The 22223-nt window shown below is 42.7% G+C and overlaps 2 protein-coding genes across 4 annotated transcripts; one reads left to right on the top strand and one right to left on the bottom strand.

Annotated features, from left to right (window-relative positions):
* Window positions 1-1031: 1031 nt before the first annotated feature.
* Window positions 1032-11064, bottom strand: LOC108712544. Of its 3 annotated transcripts, none has more exons than XM_018254778.2 (12): window positions 10680-11064; window positions 10255-10483; window positions 7407-7733; window positions 6682-6770; window positions 5379-5556; window positions 4967-5198; window positions 4209-4699; window positions 4000-4066; window positions 3740-3918; window positions 2861-3015; window positions 2477-2726; window positions 1032-1475 (listed from the first exon to the last, which is right to left on the bottom strand). In XM_018254778.2, the coding sequence occupies exons 2-12, from the start codon at window positions 10456-10458 to the stop codon at window positions 1254-1256; spliced, it is 2394 nt and encodes a 797-aa protein (XP_018110267.1). In that variant the 5' UTR covers window positions 10459-10483; window positions 10680-11064; the 3' UTR covers window positions 1032-1253. The 3 variants fall into 3 exon arrangements, with proteins under 3 accessions (XP_018110267.1, XP_018110266.1, XP_018110265.1); XM_018254777.2 differs by having other exon boundaries at window positions 1032-1478; window positions 10730-11057; XM_018254776.2 differs by having other exon boundaries at window positions 1032-1478; window positions 10680-11056.
* A 153-nt stretch (window positions 11065-11217) lies between these two features.
* Window positions 11218-14659, top strand: ndufb2.S (NADH:ubiquinone oxidoreductase subunit B2 S homeolog). Its single transcript, NM_001086789.1, is given in 4 exon segments — window positions 11218-11367; window positions 12984-13128; window positions 14046-14128; window positions 14601-14659. Coding segments are annotated over 3 exon segments (309 nt in total). The 5' UTR covers window positions 11218-11278; the 3' UTR covers window positions 14121-14128; window positions 14601-14659.
* Window positions 14660-22223: the final 7564 nt, after the last annotated feature.

Genomic DNA, 22223 nt, shown 5'->3' on the forward strand with positions numbered 1-22223 from the left:
TGCCATAGTTTTATGGGATCTCTCTGTACAGACTATGAGCAAACTTAGGGGACTGTTCCTGCTGAATTGTGCTTAGTACAGGGGAATACCTATGCTGCCATAGTTTTATGGGATCTCTCTGTACAGACTATGAGCAAACTTAGGGGACTGTTCCTGCTGAATTGTGCTTAGTACAGGGAATACCTATGCTGCCATAGTTTTATGGGATCTCTCTGTACAGATTATGAGCAAATTTAGGGGACTGTTCCTGCTGAATTGTCTCTGTGAATGTATGGGTTAATGTATGAGCCTTGTTATTGTCATTATGGCTTTGTGATGGTCACTCAGGGTGATGTGTTTGTTTTCAATACAGTAAAACCATCTAAAATTGACCTTTATACGTTCTCTTTGCCTTGTTCTGTATGTGGCCACATGGCTGGTTGTGGGAGGAGCTATGCTTTTATTGCCCCCACTCTCCTTTATTCTTATAGTTGCTGAATTATTTGCCTTCCTCTTCTGCCTAATTCCAGCTTTTACTAAAAATACAGACACTATTTCTCTTGAAAGCCACAATTTTAATGTTTCCAATAGTTTTATTCCATATCTTCCTATTCAGCCCCCCTACTATAAATATCCCTGTCTCTCATTCACACCACTGCCTGGTTGCTAAGGTAAATCGGACCTTAGCAACCAGATAGCTGCTAAACAAAAAAGCCAAATCATTAAAAAAAATCACTGCCTGAAAGCGCATCACACTAAAAGTTCATTTAAAGGGGGAACTATTGTTGCTGCTATTCAAATTGTTATAAAGACTGTAAAAAAGGCGGGAATTGCAACTCCCAGCAGCCTTAGAAGAAAAAAAGGATTTCAAACAGCCCTGCTAAATGGGCAACTATATGATAACGTACAAATATATTGTTTAATATTGGATGTCTGTCACTTCCTTGCTCGCCACCAAGTGGTTCGTAGGAACATTGCACTTTCGAGTTTACTCTTTGTATAAGTGACTACACAGCGCTAGATTATTGAAAAACCATGAATAAACGAAGACCAACTGCAAACTGTGCTACTTTATTAATGCTAAAACTTCATTTAAAGGCTAACATCCCTTTTAACAACAAAGCCCTGTATATTGAGATTATGATATAAAAAAAAAAGACCTTTACGTTGGCCTTGATTGATTTCAGTTTTGGCCGATGCATCAGTTGCTGACAACTCTAGGGGTACATATTCTGTACATTGGGGTGCTGTCACATTCCCAGTCTGCCTCCTTCCTATTGGACCATGGCCGAGCGTAGAGTCTGGAGATTGTGCTCCTTCAGGTGCTTCAGCATCTCCAGGTCCCTCTGAGATTCCTGCTCCACTTTGCGGTAGAACTGCTCCAGTCTCTTGGAGACTTTCCTCCTGGAGCCTTCCTGAAGCTGCTGCTGTCGGTGTTGTTCCTGGATATGGGATCCCGTCTTCCTCTCGTGCGCTTCTCTTCTGCTCTGCAGCTGCTTCTGAAACCACAACACAAAGATTAGTGATTCCACTAGTTTCACTTTAAAGGGGAAGTTAACTTTTATATTTAGTATCACTGAAGTAGAGTCCTGCATGGGTCTATTTTCTGATACCCGTACTAGACCCATACCCACAATCCAGACCTGCAAACCACAATTATCCCCTACTGATCTGCTACCCGACCCACAATGGGCCGACTAACCTTGCAACCCAGGGACACGCAAAACTGGAAGTGACACCACATTAGACAGGAAATAATGTCTCTGGCTCCAAATCTTCACAAACAAAGAAAAAAACCGCCAGAACCACAAGGGAGGGTGGGAGGGATCAAGGCCGCACCTTTCAGGTACCCAGACAGGTTACCAGTGGACTGTCTGTATGACCAGGGAATTGGGGACTTTAGACTGAAGTGATCTGGTTCATTCATTAGCTATGTCTGAAGCTTACAGGCCTCCTTCAAAAAGCCTAGGATAATGTAAAAAGTGGGGAAAATGGGTGCAAAGAGCCCTAGTTTTTGCACTTTGCAGGTTTAGCACTTCTACAATGAAGCACAATGTATTTTAGCTCAATGTGGGAGGGTGCAGGAGACAACTGTGTTTGCAAGCTGATACCCAAGACATCTGTATAATGTAAGCTGTTTAGACAGATTCATTGTGATTGGCTGCTTACCAAACGAGATGCAAGCAGCCAATAACCACATGATAGTCCAGCGTGGGAGCCCCAGGCAGTGTAAATGGCCAAACGCAGACCTGTTAAGTCCAGAGTGGGGGCCCCAGGCAGTGTAAATGGCTGATGACTGAAAATATCGGGACCAGATTCTCACACTTCCAAGTCTGACTGATGCTGAATGACTTTTGTATTGGCAACACAGGGTCAGTTTAGTACAATGCAACAAATTGTACAACCATATTGGTGTGTATGTGTGGTGAGTGTGACAGATCAAAGCAACTAGGAAACCCCCTGCATTCCTCCCAATCCCCATTGCCCAAGGCACCACCTGTCGATTCTCCTCCTGCCCGATGCTTTTGCGTGTCCTTTCTTGACCCAACTCCTCTCTCTCATGTCGAGTCTTAGTCCAGAACTGGACTCTCTGATCCTCTTTCCTCCGCTCAGTCTCCTGCGCTGCTTCCTGCCTCCTGCTCCGCTCTCCAACTGCCGCCCTGCGAGATTCTGCTCTCTGTGCCTCCAGCCCAACCTCGTCCTGCTTCCTCTCCACATCAAGCTGGATTCTTTGCTCTGAACGAAACCTTAAAAAGAGATCAAGACAATCATAGAAAAGTTTTATTCTGGAAGAATATTTTAAAGGAAACAATAATACCCTATGTATAAGAATATTTTGTCTCACTTTATAATTACTATCCATATCAAGTCCATCTCTTACCTTCTGTTTTCCTGCATCATCATCTCCTTCTGCTCCATCTCCTGGATCTTCTCCTCTCTCTTTCTCTGCTCTGCTTGCATCCTCCAAAGATCCACTTTAGCACCTTCCTTTCTCTTTTGCAGTTCTTGGGTCTTTTGTGAGTACAGTTCATGGCTCTAGATAGATACAAGTTTTCACTCTTTGTACAAACCAGTCTGGGGCTTCCTGCAGTATTTACTGATATCTAGCTCTGTGTTCTGCCTCCTGGCTGCAGGCTCAGATATACATGTCTCTGACTAGCACTCATGTATTATAAGGGATAATGTACCCCCTACTGTAAATGATAAGGATATTAGAAGTCACTGAGGGGTTGTTCTGTGACCATATAAAGACACAAGGCTGCAGGCTGAGTTATACAGGGAACTCTGAGTATCACTCATGTATTATAAGGGATAATGTACCCCCTACTGTAAATGATAAGGATATTAGAAGTCACTGAGGGGTTGTTCTGTGACCATATAAAGGCACAAGGCTGCAGGCTGAGTTATACAGGGAACTCTGAGTATCCTTCATGTATTATAAGGGATAATATACCCCCTACTGTAAATGATAAGGATATTAGAAGTCACTGAGGGGTTGTTCTGTGACCATATAAAGGCACAAGGCTGCAGGCTGAGTTATACAGGGAACTCTGAGTATCCTTCATGTATTATAAGGGATAATGTTCCCCCTACTGTAAATAAGGATATTAGAAGTCACTTGTATATTGTAAGGGATAGATTTAGTAAGAGAAATAATTGGCCCACCACTTGTTGAAAGTTACGTAGCACTTATTCACGCTTTCCCAGCCATATGCTGGATTCTTTCATGTATGCGACTTTTGCAACATTTATGACCCACCTGTACTAATGGAGCAGTTCGAGGCCTCCGCTCTCGTATCGCGGCTTCTAGCGCCAATCGATCCTCTTTCATTGCCTTATTAATGCTGTACAGAGTTTCCTGCAGAAGAGTCATGTTCCCAGGCCGGCGGGATAAAGGTTTGTAAGTGGATGTGATGTAAGTGCTGTCCTCTGCAGAACCTTCACAAAAATAATTCAAATTAAGGGGGTTTAAAAGCAAATTTTGGACTTTCACAATGAATTTTTTTTTTTGGACATTACCTTTTGATTGTACTGGAGCACTTTTAGGCAGAGTGTCTTTAACGTGTGTCCCATTCTCCTTGAGAACCTATGAAATAAGCAAATAAGAACAAATTACGCTCAGCGGACGACACTCCTGCATAAATACTAAAGCTTTGATCCCATTGGTTTCACAGCCAGTAACCTGATTTCTAATTAAAAAGCTGTCAATTACAAGAGAGCTGACTTACCGGTCTACAACATTCTGCTTTGTGCTTCTGTTGGATTTCCCTTGTGTCCTTTCTAGAGACACTTCTCCTTTCCTTAGGATTGGTTATGTTTAATTGGACATCTTGTTTCTCCTTTCCACGCTTTGGGTTTGTTTTCTCCTTTGTCACTTTGCTGATCTCGCTCAGAGACTTGCGTATGGCAGCCCAATGCTCGTCGAGCTCACAGCACCTCTTACACAAGCCCTGGTTGGTGCCACAGTACATGCAGGAATGAGAGCCGGAGGTACAGCAAGGACTGTGGGTCTCTGGGCTCAAGGCTTTGTGGCTTGGTAATGATAGGAAGGGGTATCCGGGAACGGATTCTGCAAACTTCTTCCGGATATCCAGCGGCATGTGTAGCTCTAACATAATGCGATCGCTCAGGTGTTGCGAGATCCAAACTGCAAGTCCTGGGGGAATCCTCTTGGTCTTTCCATTCCAGAACGTGACTAGAACCCCACTGCTCTCATAGGCTAAAATGGAATGTAATAACGTAAGTGCACATGGACTCTTAGTCAGGGGTGTAACCTAGCAACCAGGACTAAAAGATGGGCTACACACCACACTATGAGGGGATTGTGGGCCCAGTTCAGGGAGTTGGGAGTGGGGAAAAAGTGGTATGTTCCTCAAGCCCCTACTAATCTGTGGGACTTGCTCCCCTATAGTCATTTCTTTCCCCTGCGAATATCTCACTCTGTAATAGGGGACACATCCCATATACACAATCGATAGTAAAGTACCTAAACCATGGAGATTGCGGCTCTCTGTTCCCTGCAGGACCATTCCTGGGCCGTATTGCTCCATGTTGGATTCCAGAGGAGCCAGGACATGGTCGCCAGGTGCTAACGGCTTCCACCGGGCATCTTCATAGTGGACGATGTCACAGACCGGGGTCGTCTGCATTCGAAACTGGGCTTTGCCTTTCAGCAATCGGCACTTCTCAAATTCAATTAGGAAATGACCCGCTGAGCCCTTGCAGAGAAAAGCCAAAGGGATATTAGAAGTTGTTGCCCGTATACAGCATCAGAGGATAATAAAGTTGGCCGTGCAAGGGTCAATAATTATTGCCCACTTTCTTTCTTCCTTGTGATAATTTCCAAAAATCAGAAATGCGTTTTGGTGTATGTATGCTATATTTTATAAAAGCCTCACCTCCACCTCGTGAGCAATGTGTCCCAGGTAGTAGTAGCCATCTGTGTCTCTCCGTGCCAGGACTCGGGCTCCTCTTAAAAGGCTGAGAGCTTCAGGGCAAGGGCTCAGATTATCTTCCTCTGCTAGAAATGTGCCCGGCAACTCTTTTGGAGTAAAACTGCAGCTGATTGGGGGAATTCTGTGCGGGAAAAGGCGGTAAAGTGATGGGGCATCTATTTGGTAATCATCACAGAATGATATTTACACTGTAGGTCCTCACAGATTTCCAAATTATAGACCACTAGTTTCTACGGTACACTTTACGGCCAAAAGTATGGGGACCCCTGCCTTTTCAAAATCTCATTCCAAACTAACGGAATGAATATGGAGTTGTCCCTCTCTTTGCTGCTATAACTGCCCCTACTCTTCTGGGAAAGTTTCCCTTTGATTTTGGAACATTGTTGCTGGGAGTTGTTCCCATTCAGCCACAAGGGCATTAGTGAGGTTGGGTACAGACTTCCCTAAAGGTGGCCATAGACGCACCGATAATATCGTATGAAACGAATTTTCGTCCGATATTCGTTGCGTGTATGGTGGAAAAAGAGCCGACCGATATCGGCAGAAGACTTGGATATCGGTCGGCTCGTCGATTGGGCTGGACGGAAAATTTTGATCGGGTGCCTTTGAAGGGACCCAAACATCGTCCATTGTTAGTGCTGAATCGTCAGATACAGGTAGAATTCTATTGTTTCTTCCCGTATATCTACCTGTATATCTGACGATTCAGCTCTACACGTGTATATTAAAACGAACGATCTTTCTTGGAAAGATCTTTTCCAAGAAAGATCGTAATTGTTACGTGTATGGCCACCTTAAACAGGGAAACTGGAGCTACTCCATGTCTGATGGTGTAAAACAGTTAATTAGATTAGCAGTGCACAAAAAATCCCCCTGTATAATGGACCTTTACTTTTCTGTAAGCCAAGACAGTCACAGCAAAGGGTAAAGGGAGGTGGATTGGACACTGCTAATCTAATTCTCTATCTTACAAGGACCACACAAGGTATAGCTTCAATTTCCCCCATTTGGTCTGTTTAGCTCAAGAAATAACAAAAAAAAAATGTTGTGATTAAAACAATAACCAAAAACATGTTCAGCGCAAGGTCTAATCATTGAGTGCAAGTTACATATGGGGGTATACTAGGTATTTTAGCATGTTCTTGGGTATTGTGGGTAGCAGTGTGCATTATGTGAGGCACACGAGAAGTTTTAATCACCTTGTACCTGTTCATGAATTGGATTTGTTCTTAGCTCTGGTACTTACCGGACCTCTGAGTGAGCAGAAGGTGGGAGAGAGGAGGCACAAGGTGGATTACAGCAAGGGGGCCTTAGTAAGCTTTGATGGTTGGTGACCTGGGGCACAGAAACAAGTAACAGACAATACATTTATTTTGCGATATAGAGAATAACTGTAACAGGCCTGTGTAAGTACTTATTTCTGTTAAAGTGAAAATATACCATTTATAAAACAGAGCTTTCATAGTGTTTCCCCTTGATATTACAGTATGAGGATATAGTTTACTCTAGGTATGCATAAATAGGACATTGCTACTCCCCCAGACATTACAGATTGAGGGAATAGTTTATTGTGTGCCCAGAACATTCCTTCTCTGTATATTTGTATTTATACATATGGGAGGAGGAGGTGCCATATTGATTCCCTTAGACAGTACAGTATGAGGGTATAGCTTATTGTGTGCCCAGAACATTCCTTCTCTGTATATTTGTATTTATACATATGGGAGGAGGAGGTGCCATATTGATTCCCTTAGACAGTACAGTATGAGGGTATAGCTTATTGTGTGCCCAGAACATTCCTTCTCTGTATATTTGTATTTATACATATGGGAGGAGGAGGTGCCATATTGATTCCCTTAGACAGTACAGTATGAGGGTATAGCTTATTGTGTGCTCAGAACATTCCTTCTCTGTATATTAGTATTTAGTAGGAGCTGCCATATTGGTTTCATTAGACAGTACAGCACTTGCCTGCACTGAAGGGCGTGAGGGATGCAGACTAATCATCCTGAAGGATCCTTGCACCTGAGTGCTGTACGGTTCCTCCAGCAGATAAATCACATTGACTGAGCAGGCTGATCTGTGTGTAGCCGTCAAGCTGTAGATTTCCTGTAACACTCGGCCTGGGAGAGAATCGATCACCAGATACACAGTCTGGCACGCTGTGTCCTCAAAGGCTGCAGTGAGGGCTTCTGTGAGGAGGTCGTTGGATTCGTTCTCTAAGGAATGAACCCAAGAAATAGCTTGAGCGACGGTCTCTGGATTACAAGTCACGGAGCGGTCACACCACCTGGTGATCTGTTGTGTATAAAACAGGGAACTCATTGGTGATTCATGCACGGCTCTAGTAAGTCAATAGTAAAGATTCAATTGCCTAATGGATCTGCAACACTTATGCAACAGGGAAATTGGAGATATCCAAACCTTCGGTCAAAGATTGAGGGGATTGGCTGGGTTTGCAGGGTCAGGCACAGACTGTGAAGCTTCAATTTGCACACAGAATACTTTACTTTTCCTTTAAAACTTACATGGAAATGGCAACCAATATAGTTTTTGCCTAATAAAGGTAATGTGCCTGTAAGCATCATTCCTCATTCTCACTAGTTTGACATTTGTTTTGCTACTTAATGCAGTGTCTGCCTGTCTTTTTATATTGTCTGCACTACTGATGCTAATACCCAAGACAATGTCGCAACCGATTAACAGCCCTGAAGAACTGACTTCTGCGACACTGTGTTAAAAGGGTTGTTCACCTTTAAATTAACTGTTAGTATGATGTAGAGAGGGATATTCTGAGACAATTCGCATTTGGTTTTCATTTTTTATTATTTGAGGCTTTTGAGTTATTTAGCTTTTGTATTCAGCAGCTCTCCAGTTTGCAATTTCAGCCATCTGGTTGCTAGGATGCAAATTAGCCTAGTAACCATGCACCGATTTGAATAAGAGACCGGAATATGAATAGGAGAGGCCTGAATAGAAAGATGAGTAATAAAAAGTAGTAATAACACTAAACAGGACTGGACTGGGATTCAAAATAGGCTGTTCACCTTTAATTTAACTGTTAGTAGGATGTAGAGAGGATATTCTGAGACAATTTGCAGTTGGTTTTCATTTTTTATTTGTGAGTGTTTTCGAGTTATTTAGCTTTTTATTCAGCGGCTCTCCAGTTTGCAGTTTCAGACACCTGGTTGCTAGGGTACAAATTTCCCTAGCAACCATGAATTGATTTGAATAAAAGACTGGAATATAAATAGGAGAGGCCTGAATAGAAAGAGGAATAATAAAAAGTAACAATAACACTAAACAGGACTGGACTGGGATTCAAAATAGGCCCTGGCATTCCTAGTAAACAGAGGCCCAAACAGCTCCCCACCAGCCCACTTAATAGTCACTTTCTATGGCATCTTACTGCATATGACAGAACCCACAGATTGCCAGTCCGGGCCTGATACTAAATCTGTACACAAAGAGAAACAGAAAATTTGCCAGCGCTCGGTTTGCCTTTAAAAACAATTACAAAAAATGAGGTGTTAGTACCACACTTTGGCCAAAATGTGTAAGCTCACGTGCCACATTAAGGCCCCTCATTGTACGTGAGTCCTGCGCTGTTTGTGAGCATTATACGTTTGTAGTGCATTGAAAATCAAGTCCCCTAGCAACCAGTATGACTGAGTAGTAAGACTACTAGTCACACTCATTACTAGTCACACTCATTACTAGTCACACTCATTACTAGTCACACTGGTTGCTGGGGGACTTGATTTTCAATGCACTACAAACGTATAATGCTCACAAACAGCGCAGGACTCACGTACAATGAGGGGCCTTAATGTGGCACGTGAGCTTACATATTTTGTACTATAGTGTGGCACAGGTATAGGATCCCTTATCCGGAAACCCGATATCCAGAAAGCTCTGAATTACGGAATGGCTGTCTCCCATAGACTCCATTTTATCCAAATAATACAAATTTTTAAAAATGGTTTCCTTTTTCTCTGTAATAATAAAACAGCAGCTTGTACTTGATCCCAACTAAGATATAATTAATCCTTATTGGAGGCAAAACCAGCCTATTGGGTTTATTTAATTTTTAAATGAATTTCTAGTAGACTTAAGGTATGAAGACCCAAATTAAGGAAAGGCCGTCTCCCATAGGCTCCATATTAGCCAAATAATCCAAATTGTAAAAAATGATTTCCTTTTTCTGTGTGATATTAAAACAGTAACTTGTACTTGATCCCAACTAAGATATAATTAATCCTTATTGGAAGCAAAACCAGCCTATTGGGTTTATTTAATTTTTAAATTAATTTCTAGTAGACTTATGAAAACCCAAATTATGGAAATATCCGTTATCCGGAAAACCCCAGGTCCCGAGCATTCTGGATAACAGGTCCCATACCTGTACTAACATTTGTAATTATTTTTTAAAGGCAAACTGAACACTGGCAAATCTTCTCTTTCTCTTTGTGTACAAATATTGGCTTTTTCTCGTTTACGGCGGCTGGTCAACTCCAGAATGTGGGTTAGACGGAGCACTGGGACAATGGTGTCTACGTCAGTTAGACCGAGCGCTGGCGATTTCTTTCTCTGATACCAAATCTGTAGCCTTACAGAGCATTCGTTTTCTAGACGGGGTCAGTGACCCCCCCATCTGAAAGGTGGAAAGAGTCGGGAAGAAGAAGGTAAATAATTCAAAAAGTATAAAATATAAATAATGAAGACTAATTGAAAAGTTGTTATGAAGTGGCCATTCTATAACATACTAAAAGTAAAGTTAACGGTGAGCTTTAATATCGGAGCTGCCGGGGAAACCCACCTTGCAGGAGAAGTGGATCAAGCTGAAAGAGGCCGGGGGGAAGCCGTTAGCCAGGCTATACAGCGCTTTAGAGACGTATTCCTTCATGAGTTTGAACTTCACCGGGTCTCCATCCAACGTACCAATCACCAACGTGACGTCTCCATCGTGGGCGCTGGGAAAGGCGGGCATAGAGCAGCCCAGGTGGTTCAGGACGGGCATCATCTCACAGCGGCTCCTCCACCCTCACCTGATAATGGAAAACAGGAAACATTTCAGCGGCAGAGTCAATTTACACAGAAACATGGCCCAAAGAGCTTACACTTTGAAATAAACCTTTGTATCATCTGTTCCATTATATTTGTATTATTTTGACAAAACTATACTGCTAATATTACTACTAGCTCATAATAATAAAGAAAAACGACAGTGAGAAGTAAATTTACCTCAGGGAAACTAACTTATTCCCTGTCCTTTCCCAGTGCCACAGACCCACCTTCTGTTGGACTGAACCACTGCAGTTTCCATGGGCAGTGTGTACTGGAAACCATAGCAACCGCCCGCACCATCTACAGCCGAGGGGCACTGCCTTCTGTGAGGAAACAAAAAATGAGCAAGGGACCTTGGAATATGAAATAGAACTACTTTTCACAAGTCGATTAATTAAGAAATGTAATTACAACGACGTTCAGCTGTTTTAATACTCATATTTTAATATCTACATGGAAAAACATTTCTCAGCGAGGTAAACTCTAGTTACTTTTTGCAAAAAGAGGCGTTCTATAATATGAGAGTTATCCATTATTATTATTATTAAGCGGATAAATTCCCCACAGGTCTCTCGTAGTACAGTACTACCCCGCTATGATAATGGACTTTCCCAAAGAGGCTTTTGAAATCTCGCGTGATCATAGATTTTCAGACAATGGTAGCTTACGTTGAGTCACGCGCATTTGCGTGACGTCTGTTACTCGTCCGGGAGCCAATCGCCGCTGGCCGTGGTCTCTTGCAGGAAGGTGACTTTGGGCCCGAGACCGATTAAACGATGTCTTCCCTGGTGCGACTCGGGGCAACTCTAAGGAGCGGGGGCCGACTGCTGGCGGGGGTTGTGCGGAACAAACCTGTGGTCCGCAAGTGAGTGACGAGGAATTACCGTAATTCTGCGATTATTTGTGTCACGGCCTTTATAGGGAATTTGTGTGGAGAAAACCAGCACTTGGCCTGTCAGGGATTCTTTGTATTGAATTTCTACTGGAGTTCAACTCACCAGACTCTCTAGAAAAGGGACCCCTTAAATATACACAGTTACTAATAGTTTTATGGGATCTCTCTGTACAGACTATGAGCAAACTTAGGGACTGTTCCTGCTGAATTGTGCTTAGTACAAGGAATACCTATGCTGCCATAGTTTTATGGGATCTCTCTGTACAGACTATGAGCAAACTTAGGGACTGTTCCTGCTGAATTGTGCTTAGTACAGGGAATACCTATGTGCCATAGTTTTATGGGATCTCTCTGTACAGACTATGAGCAAACTTAGGGGACTGTTCCTGCTGAATTGTGCTTAGTACAGGGAATACCTATGCTGCCATAGTTTTATGGGATCTCTCTGTACAGACTATGAGCAAACTTAGGGGCTGTTCCTGCTGAATTGTGCTTAGTACAGGGGAATACCTATGCTGCCATAGTTTTATGGGATCTCTCTGTACAGACTATGAGCAAACTTAGGGGACTGTTCCTGCTGAATTGTGCTTAGTACAGGGAATACCTATGCTGCCATAGTTTTATGGGATCTCTCTGTACAGACTATGAGCAAACTTAGGGACTGTTCCTGCTGAATTGTGCTTAGTACAGGGAATACCTATGTACCATAGTTTTATGGGATCTCTCTGTACAGACTATGAGCAAACTTAGGGGACTGTTCCTGCTGAATTGTGCTTAGTACAGGGAATACCTATGTGCCATAGTTTTATGGGATCTCTCTGTACAGACTATGAGCAAACTTAGGGACTGTTCCTGCTGAATTGTGCTTAGTACAGGGGATACCTATGTGCCATAGTTTTATGGGATCTCTCTGTACAGACTATGAACAAACTTAGGGACTGTTCCTGCTGAATTGTGCTTAGTACAGGGAATACCTATGCTGCCATAGTTTTATGGGATCTCTCTGTACAGACTATGAGCAAACTTAGGGACTGTTCCTGCTGAATTGTGCTTAGTACAGGGGATACCTATGTGCCATAGTTTTATGGGATCTCTCTGTACAGACTATGAGCAAACTTAGGGGACTGTTCCTGCTGAATTGTGCTTAGTACAGGGAATACCTATACTGACATAGTTTTATGGGATCTCTCTGTACAGACTATGAGCAAACTTAGGGGACTGTTCCTGCTGAATTGTGCTTAGTACAGGGAATACCTATGCTGCCATAGTTTTATGGGATCTCTCTGTACAGACTATGAGCAAACTTAGGGGCTGTTCCTGCTGAATTGTGCTTAGTACAGGGAATACCTATGTGCCATAGTTTTATGGGATCTCTCTGTACAGACTATGAGCAAACTTAGGGGCTGTTCCTGCTGAATTGTGCTTAGTACAGGGAATACCTAGTTTTATGGGATCTCTCTTTGTGTGTGTGTGTGTGTATGTATGTATGTATGTATGTATGTATGTGTGTATATATATATATTATCCTATAGAGGAGGGACAGGGTTCTATTGTGCACAACAGACTAACACTATGTTTACTTGCAGCGCTGGAGGTGGGGTTCACATAGAGCCGCGCTACCGCCAGTTCCCAGAACTCACCAAACAGCAGAGCCGTCAGGCAGAGATTCTCAGTGGCTTCATGTGGTTCTGGATCCTGTGGCACTTGTGGCATGACACAGATGCAGTGCTGGTGAGTAGAGAGACGGATTTGACTCTTGTATGTAGGCCAAAGTCATTTATTGATGCATCTGGCACACTTTCCTCCATTGCATTAAAGGGGTGTTTCACTGACACTAAATATCTTCTATTCAAAATATTAATGTACATTAAAGGTTACCTATAGGGCATGTCGATCATTTTTCACTGATCGTTCTGCTTTTGTAGAACCTGACAGTTTTGCCAACCCGACTGTCCGTTCTTAACCTGCCAGTTAGAGTTTCTAATGTTAAGGGGCTCCTGCGGCACAAATATGGCAGCCCCCTCGTAGAGGAACATGGGAGTTATGATAGATGTAAAAAAAAAAGCTTGTATTTGGTGTCGGTAAAAGTAAACTTTTAGTATATTATAGAATGGCCAATTCTAAGCAACTTTTCAATTGGTCTACTTTTTTTATAGTTTTGTATTTATTTACCTTCTGACTCTTTCCAGCTTTCAAATGGTAGGGTCACTGACCCCTTAAAACAAATGCTCTGTAAGGCTACACATCCATTTTATTCCTCATCTTTCTTTTCAGGTTTCTCCTATTCATATTTCAGTCTCTTATGCAAATCAATACATGGTTGCTAGGGGAATTTGGACCCTAGCAACAAGGTAGCAGCAAACTGGAGAGCTGCTGAATACAAAGCTAACTCAAAAACCACAAATAATAAAAAATGAAATCCAATTGCAAATTGTTTCAGAATATCCCTCTCTACATCATACTTACAGTTAATTTAATGGTGAACAATCCCTTTAAGTGGTGTGTGAGCTACACATGGTTCCAGCATAGAATTGTGTGTATGTGAGCCTGGGCAAAGAATACCCCAAACTGGAGAGAGAAGCTCCTTCGCTGGAGATGGTGCCCAGGCTGTACCCCGAGCACTAATGGGTTAATTTGTGTTGCTTTAGGGCCACTTCCCATATCCCAAACCTTCTGAGTGGACCGATGAAGAACTGGGAATTTCTGGAGAAGGAGAGGAATAGATTTTTCTGTAAGTAACGCTCAGCCGGTTATTAAAAACTGTCAGTGAATATCTGACACCCAACTGCCGCATGAAGAGAGAATGAAGAGAAACAGATGCTGAGAGAGGAACAGTGAAGAGAAACTTGATTATTTAAGAAACAGTACAGAATATTTAATTGATCGTATTTAGAAAGTTTCTTATTTCAGTATGAGAGCTTATTTTCGTGATAGTTCCCCTTTAATGTGTCTCATTCTGAACCCTGGGGGGTGCATGGGGACTGTGCATGATTTATATTCTAGTAAAATGTTTGTGCAGTCGCTAAACTGTAATTTCCTGGTGGATTTGTGATTCAGATCAGCATTTGTTGGGTGTATAAACAGGAGCAGCAGAGACTATGTCCGGGTGTGGGGGGGCTTGAAACACGTTTTCGTTTAAACTTTAATATTCCCCACGCTTTGGTCAATTCATCTTGAACTTTTTTTTTCTTTTTCTGTTGCAGGTTTGGGAGCAATGCATTGCCTTCCTATTGTACTGTTGTAAATAAATATCAGAAACCAATATCCTTGTGTCTCCTGTAATAGAGGGGTGGTCAGATCTCTTAAAGAAACAGTACTCTTCTGTTGTACAGTTCTCTTCTGATGGCAAACATAGGAAAATATGGAAATATAGTAACAGTAGAACAAGACAATGATATAGGACATGATGGTAAAAGCAGGATTAAGACAGTAAAGAAGGTGGCAACTTATGAGCAGTATGGAGATAGCAGGACAAGATGGTGGCAGTAGGAACAAGTCAACACCAGGGTGAGGTGGAGAGAGGACAAGATGGTGACAGTAAGAGAACATGGAGGATGGAGAAAGCAGGGTAAGATGGCAAACAAGCAAGAACAAGGAAAGATGGAGATGTATAGGAGGATGTAAAGAGTAGAGTAAGAAGGAGACAGAAGGTTGAGATGGCAACCACAGAGCATGGTAGCAACAGTAAGACGGTAATAGCAGATCAAAATGAAGACAGTAAAACAAAAATTAAGATACGGGGCAAGATTGAGACAGTAGGGTCAATAGCAAGTCCATGGTAAGATGGGGAGCATAGGGAACTATCGAGACAGTTGAGCAAGATGTAAACAGTACAACAAGTTGTAAAAAGCTGAGCAAGCTACAGACACCAAGTTGTCAACCGCAGAGCATGATGGTGACAGTACGATAAGACCGAGAAAGATATTGATAGTAGAGCAAGATGGACACAGTTGTGTTAGATGACAAATGTAGGGCAAGATGGAAAGTGTACAGAAAGATGGAGAGTGTAGAACATGGTGGCACTAGTAGAGGAAGCCTTAGAGCAAGATGAACATGGTAGCAACCAAGCATGATGGCAAAAGAAGTATAAGATGGAGAGCTTAAGGTGGAGACAGGGCAAGATGGACACAGAAGGGTCGGATGAAAAATGGAGAGCGTATGAAAAGATCCATAGAACATGTGGGCAAGAGTAGAGTAAGATGAAAAAAGCAGACCAAGATGGCAGCAACCAAGCAGAATGGAAAAAGTAAGATAAGATGTAGACAATAAAACAAAAATGGAGATAGCCGAAACAGTAAAACAAGATGGACGAAGAAGGACAAGAGGGAGACAAGTTATTTCAGTTTTGTCCAACCAGTAGACGTTCGTTTATTGGCCAACTTCAGCTCCCATGAATTGGACCATTGGTTGGACTGTTTTACAGTGTATATATAATAGGGACCCATCCCAATCATATGTGAAGATGGCCCTTGTGATAAAGCTTTGAGATGAGAACCCTGTTCGATGAGCATAAAGAAGCGAAATAACCTCTTTTATATTTTACTGTGAAATTGCCTGTGCTGAAATCTATCTTAATGAGAGACGGGGGCCTGGCCCAAGCTCATTTCTGACACATTTAAGCCAATTAGTGATCTTATCTCATAATGACATTGTATTTCCCTAAAGAACCACCATGCCCTTTAATAGGATGCCAATTATTTAGAGGAGCTGTAGGGGGAATGGCTAAGAGCACTCATTTCGGAAGAAGCCGAAAGTGGTGTTTGAGTTTTTAGCGTTCAAGAATAAAGCGAGTCTAAAGAATGAACAATCTGCTATCTAAATGTGTCTCTCCCTTTAAGAAAACCAAAAAGTGCTACTTTCATTTCGGGTTTACTTGTCTACAACTTTTTTTTTTTTTTTTTTTTTTTAAGAATTGCCATCAAGTTCCTTGAAAGGAATTCCAGCTCGTCAAATTCCAGTAAGGCCGACATATTTGTAAATTGCTAATTAAGTTCATTAAGATTAATGATCATCATCATTAAGAGAAACCTAAATATTTTATACTTCTGTTCTTCCAATATGTCTCCCCCGTATCCAAGGCAACGAGAAGTCGTTAAGAGCGGTGCATTATTTACGTGTAAATTTTTTCCCCCTGCATTCACAGGAAATTTCAAGCTGGAAGTTTTGCAATTAGCCGATCTGTGCAGGTGGCAAAAGAAGGCCTAATTGTTCTAAAACTTATGAGGGGGAAGGGCAATATTAACTTTAATTGGCGGCATAGATTATAACTGTTTCGGCACAAAAGTGGAGTTAGGGGTTAGGTATTGGCGGGGAGGCAGATGATCAAGCAGGGATTGAACATAGGGGGGCATGGCATTCAAGTGAGTGGGGGTGGATAGTGCCTTGGGTTCTAGTATCTATTGGCTTGGTTTTTGAAGAGAGGCTTGGGCTGAAGACCAGTTTGAATGAGATTTCGGGTCATACATTTGCTGCCCTAGATATTCTTCATACTATGACTGAATGACTGATGCAGCAATTTTTTCCCCCCTATATTTCTACTCATTTCATGAGCTAAGGGGGAGGTCTTGTCCAAACGTTTGACCTTCAAAGGGGTCCCTGGTAAAAGATTAGACCTTCAATGAGGGCCCTGGTCAAAGGTTGGACCTTCAAGGGTGTCCTGGCCAAAGGCTGGACCTTCAAAAAAAAAAGGCCTTGGTCAAATGTTACACCTATAACAAGGACTCCTAAACTGGGTCCTGGCCAAAGGTTGGATTTTCAAGGATGTCCTTGCTAAAGGTTGGACTTTCAAGGGTGTCCTGGCAAAAGGTTGGACCATCACAGGTTCCCTAATCAAATGTCTGAACTTCAAAGGGGCCCCTGGTCAAAGGTTAGATCTTCAATGAGGGCCTGGCCAAAGGTTGGGCCTTCAAAGAGGTCCGTGTTTAAAGCTTAGACCTTCAACGGCTCTTCCCAAAGGTTGGACCTTTGAGTGTCCTGGCCAAAGGCTGGGCCTTCAAAAAGGACCTTGATCAAATGTTACTCCTTTAATGAGGACTAGGTCCTGGCCAAAGGTTGGACTTTCAAAGGAGGCTTGATCTGGGAAAGTTTTCACACCCATTGGATTAAACAGATATACATGATTGTAATTGGTTACGCTTTTTCCATGATTCTTAAGGAACAATCACTAACTAGGGCAAAGGTGTCCTTTGCAGAAAATGTTTGATCCTTGACAACACAATATAATTAAAAGAACGAAAGAATGTAATGTTTTTTCTAGAATAACTAATTATTCGATCACGTTCTTTCGTTCCCTTTAAACACGAGACGAACGGATGAATCTGGAATAATAATTTATCTAAATGATCATTTCTCGTTCCCTTCGGAAGATAAGCGCTCGGCAGCGACATGCGCGGAATCCGCCGGACGCACTTGTGACATTAATTTAAATGTTTTTAATGCCACCGATATTTATTGTTGGGACAGAATATTAACCGTTGGCTTGGGATGCGCAGATACATGCGCCCCGGGTATAATAACAGTAACATATCTTGGGACAGTGAGTTTAATGAATTAATGGCAGCTCTGTCCCTATTGGGTCTTCTCTAAAAGTATTGCTTTATTATAGGATGTATTACTCTTCTCTTTAAAGGGGATCGCAACCAACACCACCAGCACATTAGACCTTTATAGAAGCTGGGTATGAAATGTTGGATGAAAAGGTGATGTTGATCACAGTTCAACAACATCAGTAATAAATAGATAGAAGGGATGTGTGGGAGCCAAGCAAGGCTTTGTTAATATGCCGTCGGCGCACTTATCCGCCCATCATGTCGATAGTAGGGAAAGCTCCCCTGCAGGATTAAGGTGCTTGGAAAGGTTTTTCTCCTAGACGTCAGACTTGTTATATGGAGTCAGAGAATTTACAAAACCAGTTCCTCCAAAGTCTGGCCAATATAGATTACCAATAACCGGATCAGGGCTTCAGACAATGAGTGGGATTAGGAGGAATTAGCATTTTTTAACAATTAGAATAAAATGCACTTAGTTTTAGTTTTTCAAGGCCAGCACCACCAAGGACCAGAGGGCTGGATGAATATGTAAGAGTAAAGGATAAAAGTGAATGACTCATTCTCCACCATATTTTCAAGACTTCAAACTGTAGTCCAGCAACCATAGAGATTCATTCTTAGAATTAAACCAGGGGCCCAACTGTAGCAAGAGGATCCTCCTATGACCTTCTCGTCTTGGTTTGAAGGTTCAGGCTGATGGGCCCTGGAAGGTAGTGTCAGGAGTCAGAGGCAGCAGTGCAGAGAAGAGGACAGACATAAACCCAGTGAGAATGAGGAATGAATGGATATTGGGAAGTTGTATCAGGAGTCAGAAGCAGCAGTGCAGAGAAGAGAAAGGGACAGACACAATGACAGTTACACAGAACTATAAACCCAGTGAGAATGAGGAATGAATGGATATTGGGAAGTTGTATCAGGAGTCAGAGGCAGCAGTGCAGAGAAGAGAAAGGGACAGACACAATGACAGTTACACAGAACTATAAACCCAGTGAGAATGAGGAATGAATGGATATTGGGAAGTTGTATCAGGAGTCAGAGGCAGCAGTGCAGAGAAAGGGACAGACACAATGACAGTTACACAGAACTATAAACCCAGTGAGAATGAGGAATGAATGGATATTGGGAAGTTGTATCAGGAGTCAGAAGCAGCAGTGCAGAGAAGAGAAAGGGACAGACACAATGACAGTTACACAGAACTATAAACCCAGTGAGAATGAGGAATGAATGGATATTGGGAAGTTGTATCAGGAGTCAGAAGCAGCAGTGCAGAGAAGAGAAAGGGACAGACACAATGACAGTTACACAGAACTATAAACCCAGTGAGAATGAGGAATGAATGGATATTGGGAAGTTGTATCAGGAGTCAGAGGCAGCAGTGCAGAGAAAGGGACAGACAGACAGAATGACAGTTGCTTTGTCTTTAATTAGGTTTATATCCCCTTTATATATTAAAAGCTGAGGCTCATACTTCTTCCCTCTGACGGACACTTTAGCTGTACCCCCCCTGCAGTTATCTCCCAGGAAATTGTAGACATGTCTGTGAGCCCCATAATTACTCGGCACACAAACACCAGATATTAATTCCTATATCTAAGCCGGTGGTAATGAGCACAAAGCCGGCGATTTCTCAGCTGAAGGGGTTCTGAGTCGGCACAGTCACCCCATAATCAGGACGTCAGATATTTAACAGGGAATTAGTGCAATATAGAAGCCCCCCTACCTGCTCAAGCTAATATTCTGGGGACATTTCCAAGCATGGGCAGCTGAAGGGGCCCCAGTATATTTTATCTGGGTTAGTGGAGCAGAAATGATTTAATTCCTCTTGCAGACAAATCTGCTCCAGGACCCCAAGGCTCAGGCTCTCCCAGTAAAAGACAAAGTATATCTGGTAACAGGGAGCCCAACCCTAGAGCCCCAATATTTCACTTGTATACTCCTGTTTATATTGGCCCTACTCAGCCCAACAGTTTGGGGACCTGTAGGAATCAGTATGGGGGGCCCAGCCCCTGTGTAATATACAGAGCACATAAAGCTCAAGGGCAGGTTTCCCCTATAGGCAGATATTTCTCCCCAGAAGATTTACAGCAGGGCGGTGCTGACTTATGGTGGCCATAGACGCAAAGATCCGCTCGTTTGGCAACATCGCCAAACGAGCGGATCTTTCCCCGATATGCCATTAACGAGCATGGCTATATCAGGGGTAATCTGATTGTTCGGCCGTGTGGCTGATTACGATGTGCCATGGGCTCCGGCGGGATCGGTTGGGTCAAAATTAAACCTGACTGATCGACCGATCTCCACCGGACGAAAGATGTCGGCACACAATCCGAAAATCGTACAAATCCTTGATTCGTGCGATAGGATCTGTGTGTCTATGGCCACCTTTACACTCGGCTCATATATCTGGGCCAGAATGGGTGAAAAAGAGGAAATTCTGCTATTTCTCCAGCAGAGGGCAGTGTCTGATTATACTTTGCACAAAATAAAAATCGGTTTTAAGCTTTTTTGTAACATATAAAGTTCATAAATATGAACATGACCAGAAAATAATCCAATACCAAGGCTGCTCTGGGCCCCCCCACATATGACCGACAACCCCAGATATTCTAAGCCTGTTTCAGTTTGGGAAGGACAGCGTGAATCCTGGCTACTATACCTCAATAACATCTGCTGCTCAATAGCCTAAGCATTAAGCGGAATATTTATATTTGCAGCAACCTCCCATTATTTTTATTTTCATTCAATACTGGGCCATCGATGGGACACAGAGTGGAATTAATGCTGCATAAACAGCAATATGCTTTCGTTAATGTGGCAATTAGGTAACATAGTACAAGAAGAACTGCCTGGCCAAGAAGCTGTCAATCAAAGGCAGTTATTATTGCTGGGGTCAGCTGGTTGCACATGTTAGAATTCATAGCTGCGAACCAAGATGGCTCCTCAGGTCACCAGGTCTGGAGGGATCTCTCCTCTCTTATTAGCCCAATCAAGCCGGACATGTGCCTGTCATTTTCCCTTTGCACATCACAGCCAACAATGTTTCACTAATGAAGATTTATCTTCCCATCAGGGATGTCGACTTCTTCCTTAATTCAGATATTGGCAGCTCTGTAAAGTTATAGTATTGTGCGTGTAATGTATATGTCTTTGATACGTACGGAGACAAGGAGAGAACAAGGAGGACAACTATTGCCCGTCAATCAGGATGATGGTGGATCCGAGATGGAAGGAGAAGGAATTTCAGGAACAGGCCTGTCCAGCTGGAGGACCACAGTCCAGATGTGGCCCTCCATGGGATATAATGGTCCTTCATCTATGTAGAAGAGAACTTGGCCACTACAAATAAAGATTCTCTTTCTAGATTATAAAATTTGTAGTTGAATGTAAGTATTGTCCACCTTTAAATGCCCCACAAGTATTGGTAGGGTAGAGCTACTTACAGTTGGATTATGTTCCATGCTTGTTTCTCAAACACTAAGCTCTAATCAACCATAGTTTGGATGGGTCTCCAGGATCTCACCCACTTTTCTTCACCCCAGTACAGGAGGTGATGGGAAAACAAAACACACACACTTTGGATATACACAGTCTCCCTAATATGTGGTGACACAGAGTCCAACATAGATAATGAGGTCTTTAGTAACCTCTTGCTCTCAAACTACTTGCAGGGAATACACTGTACACTTGTACATTGCAGCAGCCATGGAGTAAAAGAAAAGGGAAGCCCATGACCACGTCTAGGTCGGTACCTACATTGGTTGTGACTTATGGTCAGTTGCCCTTTGTGGTTTTGGCATTGTAAGTCCTAGCCTTTGGGGATGGAGGACAAATAACAGAAATAATAACATGGAGAAGGTCTGGTGAACATGGATGATGGTCCACCAGTTTAAGGTGTATTTCAGCAATGACTATTGGTGCCACAAAGAACTTGGGCACCAATGTCACTCCTTTTGACCCCCAGCAGCATTTACCACTGGTGACCATCCCTGTTATCCAGTCTTCTGTTTTTACTGGAGATCCATAAGCTGCATTTTTGTACTGGATCAATTTGGTTCCCCCACACCAGCTCCATCTTCTAACCTTGCCCTCTCTGAGATGGTCTACCTCAAATCTCCATTCTCAGGACCCTTCTATTCTCATTTTACACTACTAGTTGTAGTCAGCAGATCAGCTCCTTTGGGTATCAGTGTTTATGCGCAGATCAACTCTACCTTTCCTACCAGACTCATAGACATCTCCTACCGCTCTACAAAGTTCTGCCCCCTTCTGCCAGTCCCT

The sequence above is a fragment of the Xenopus laevis genome, chromosome 3S (genome assembly GCF_017654675.1).
Source record: "Xenopus laevis strain J_2021 chromosome 3S, Xenopus_laevis_v10.1, whole genome shotgun sequence".
NCBI lineage: Eukaryota > Metazoa > Chordata > Amphibia > Anura > Pipidae > Xenopus > Xenopus laevis.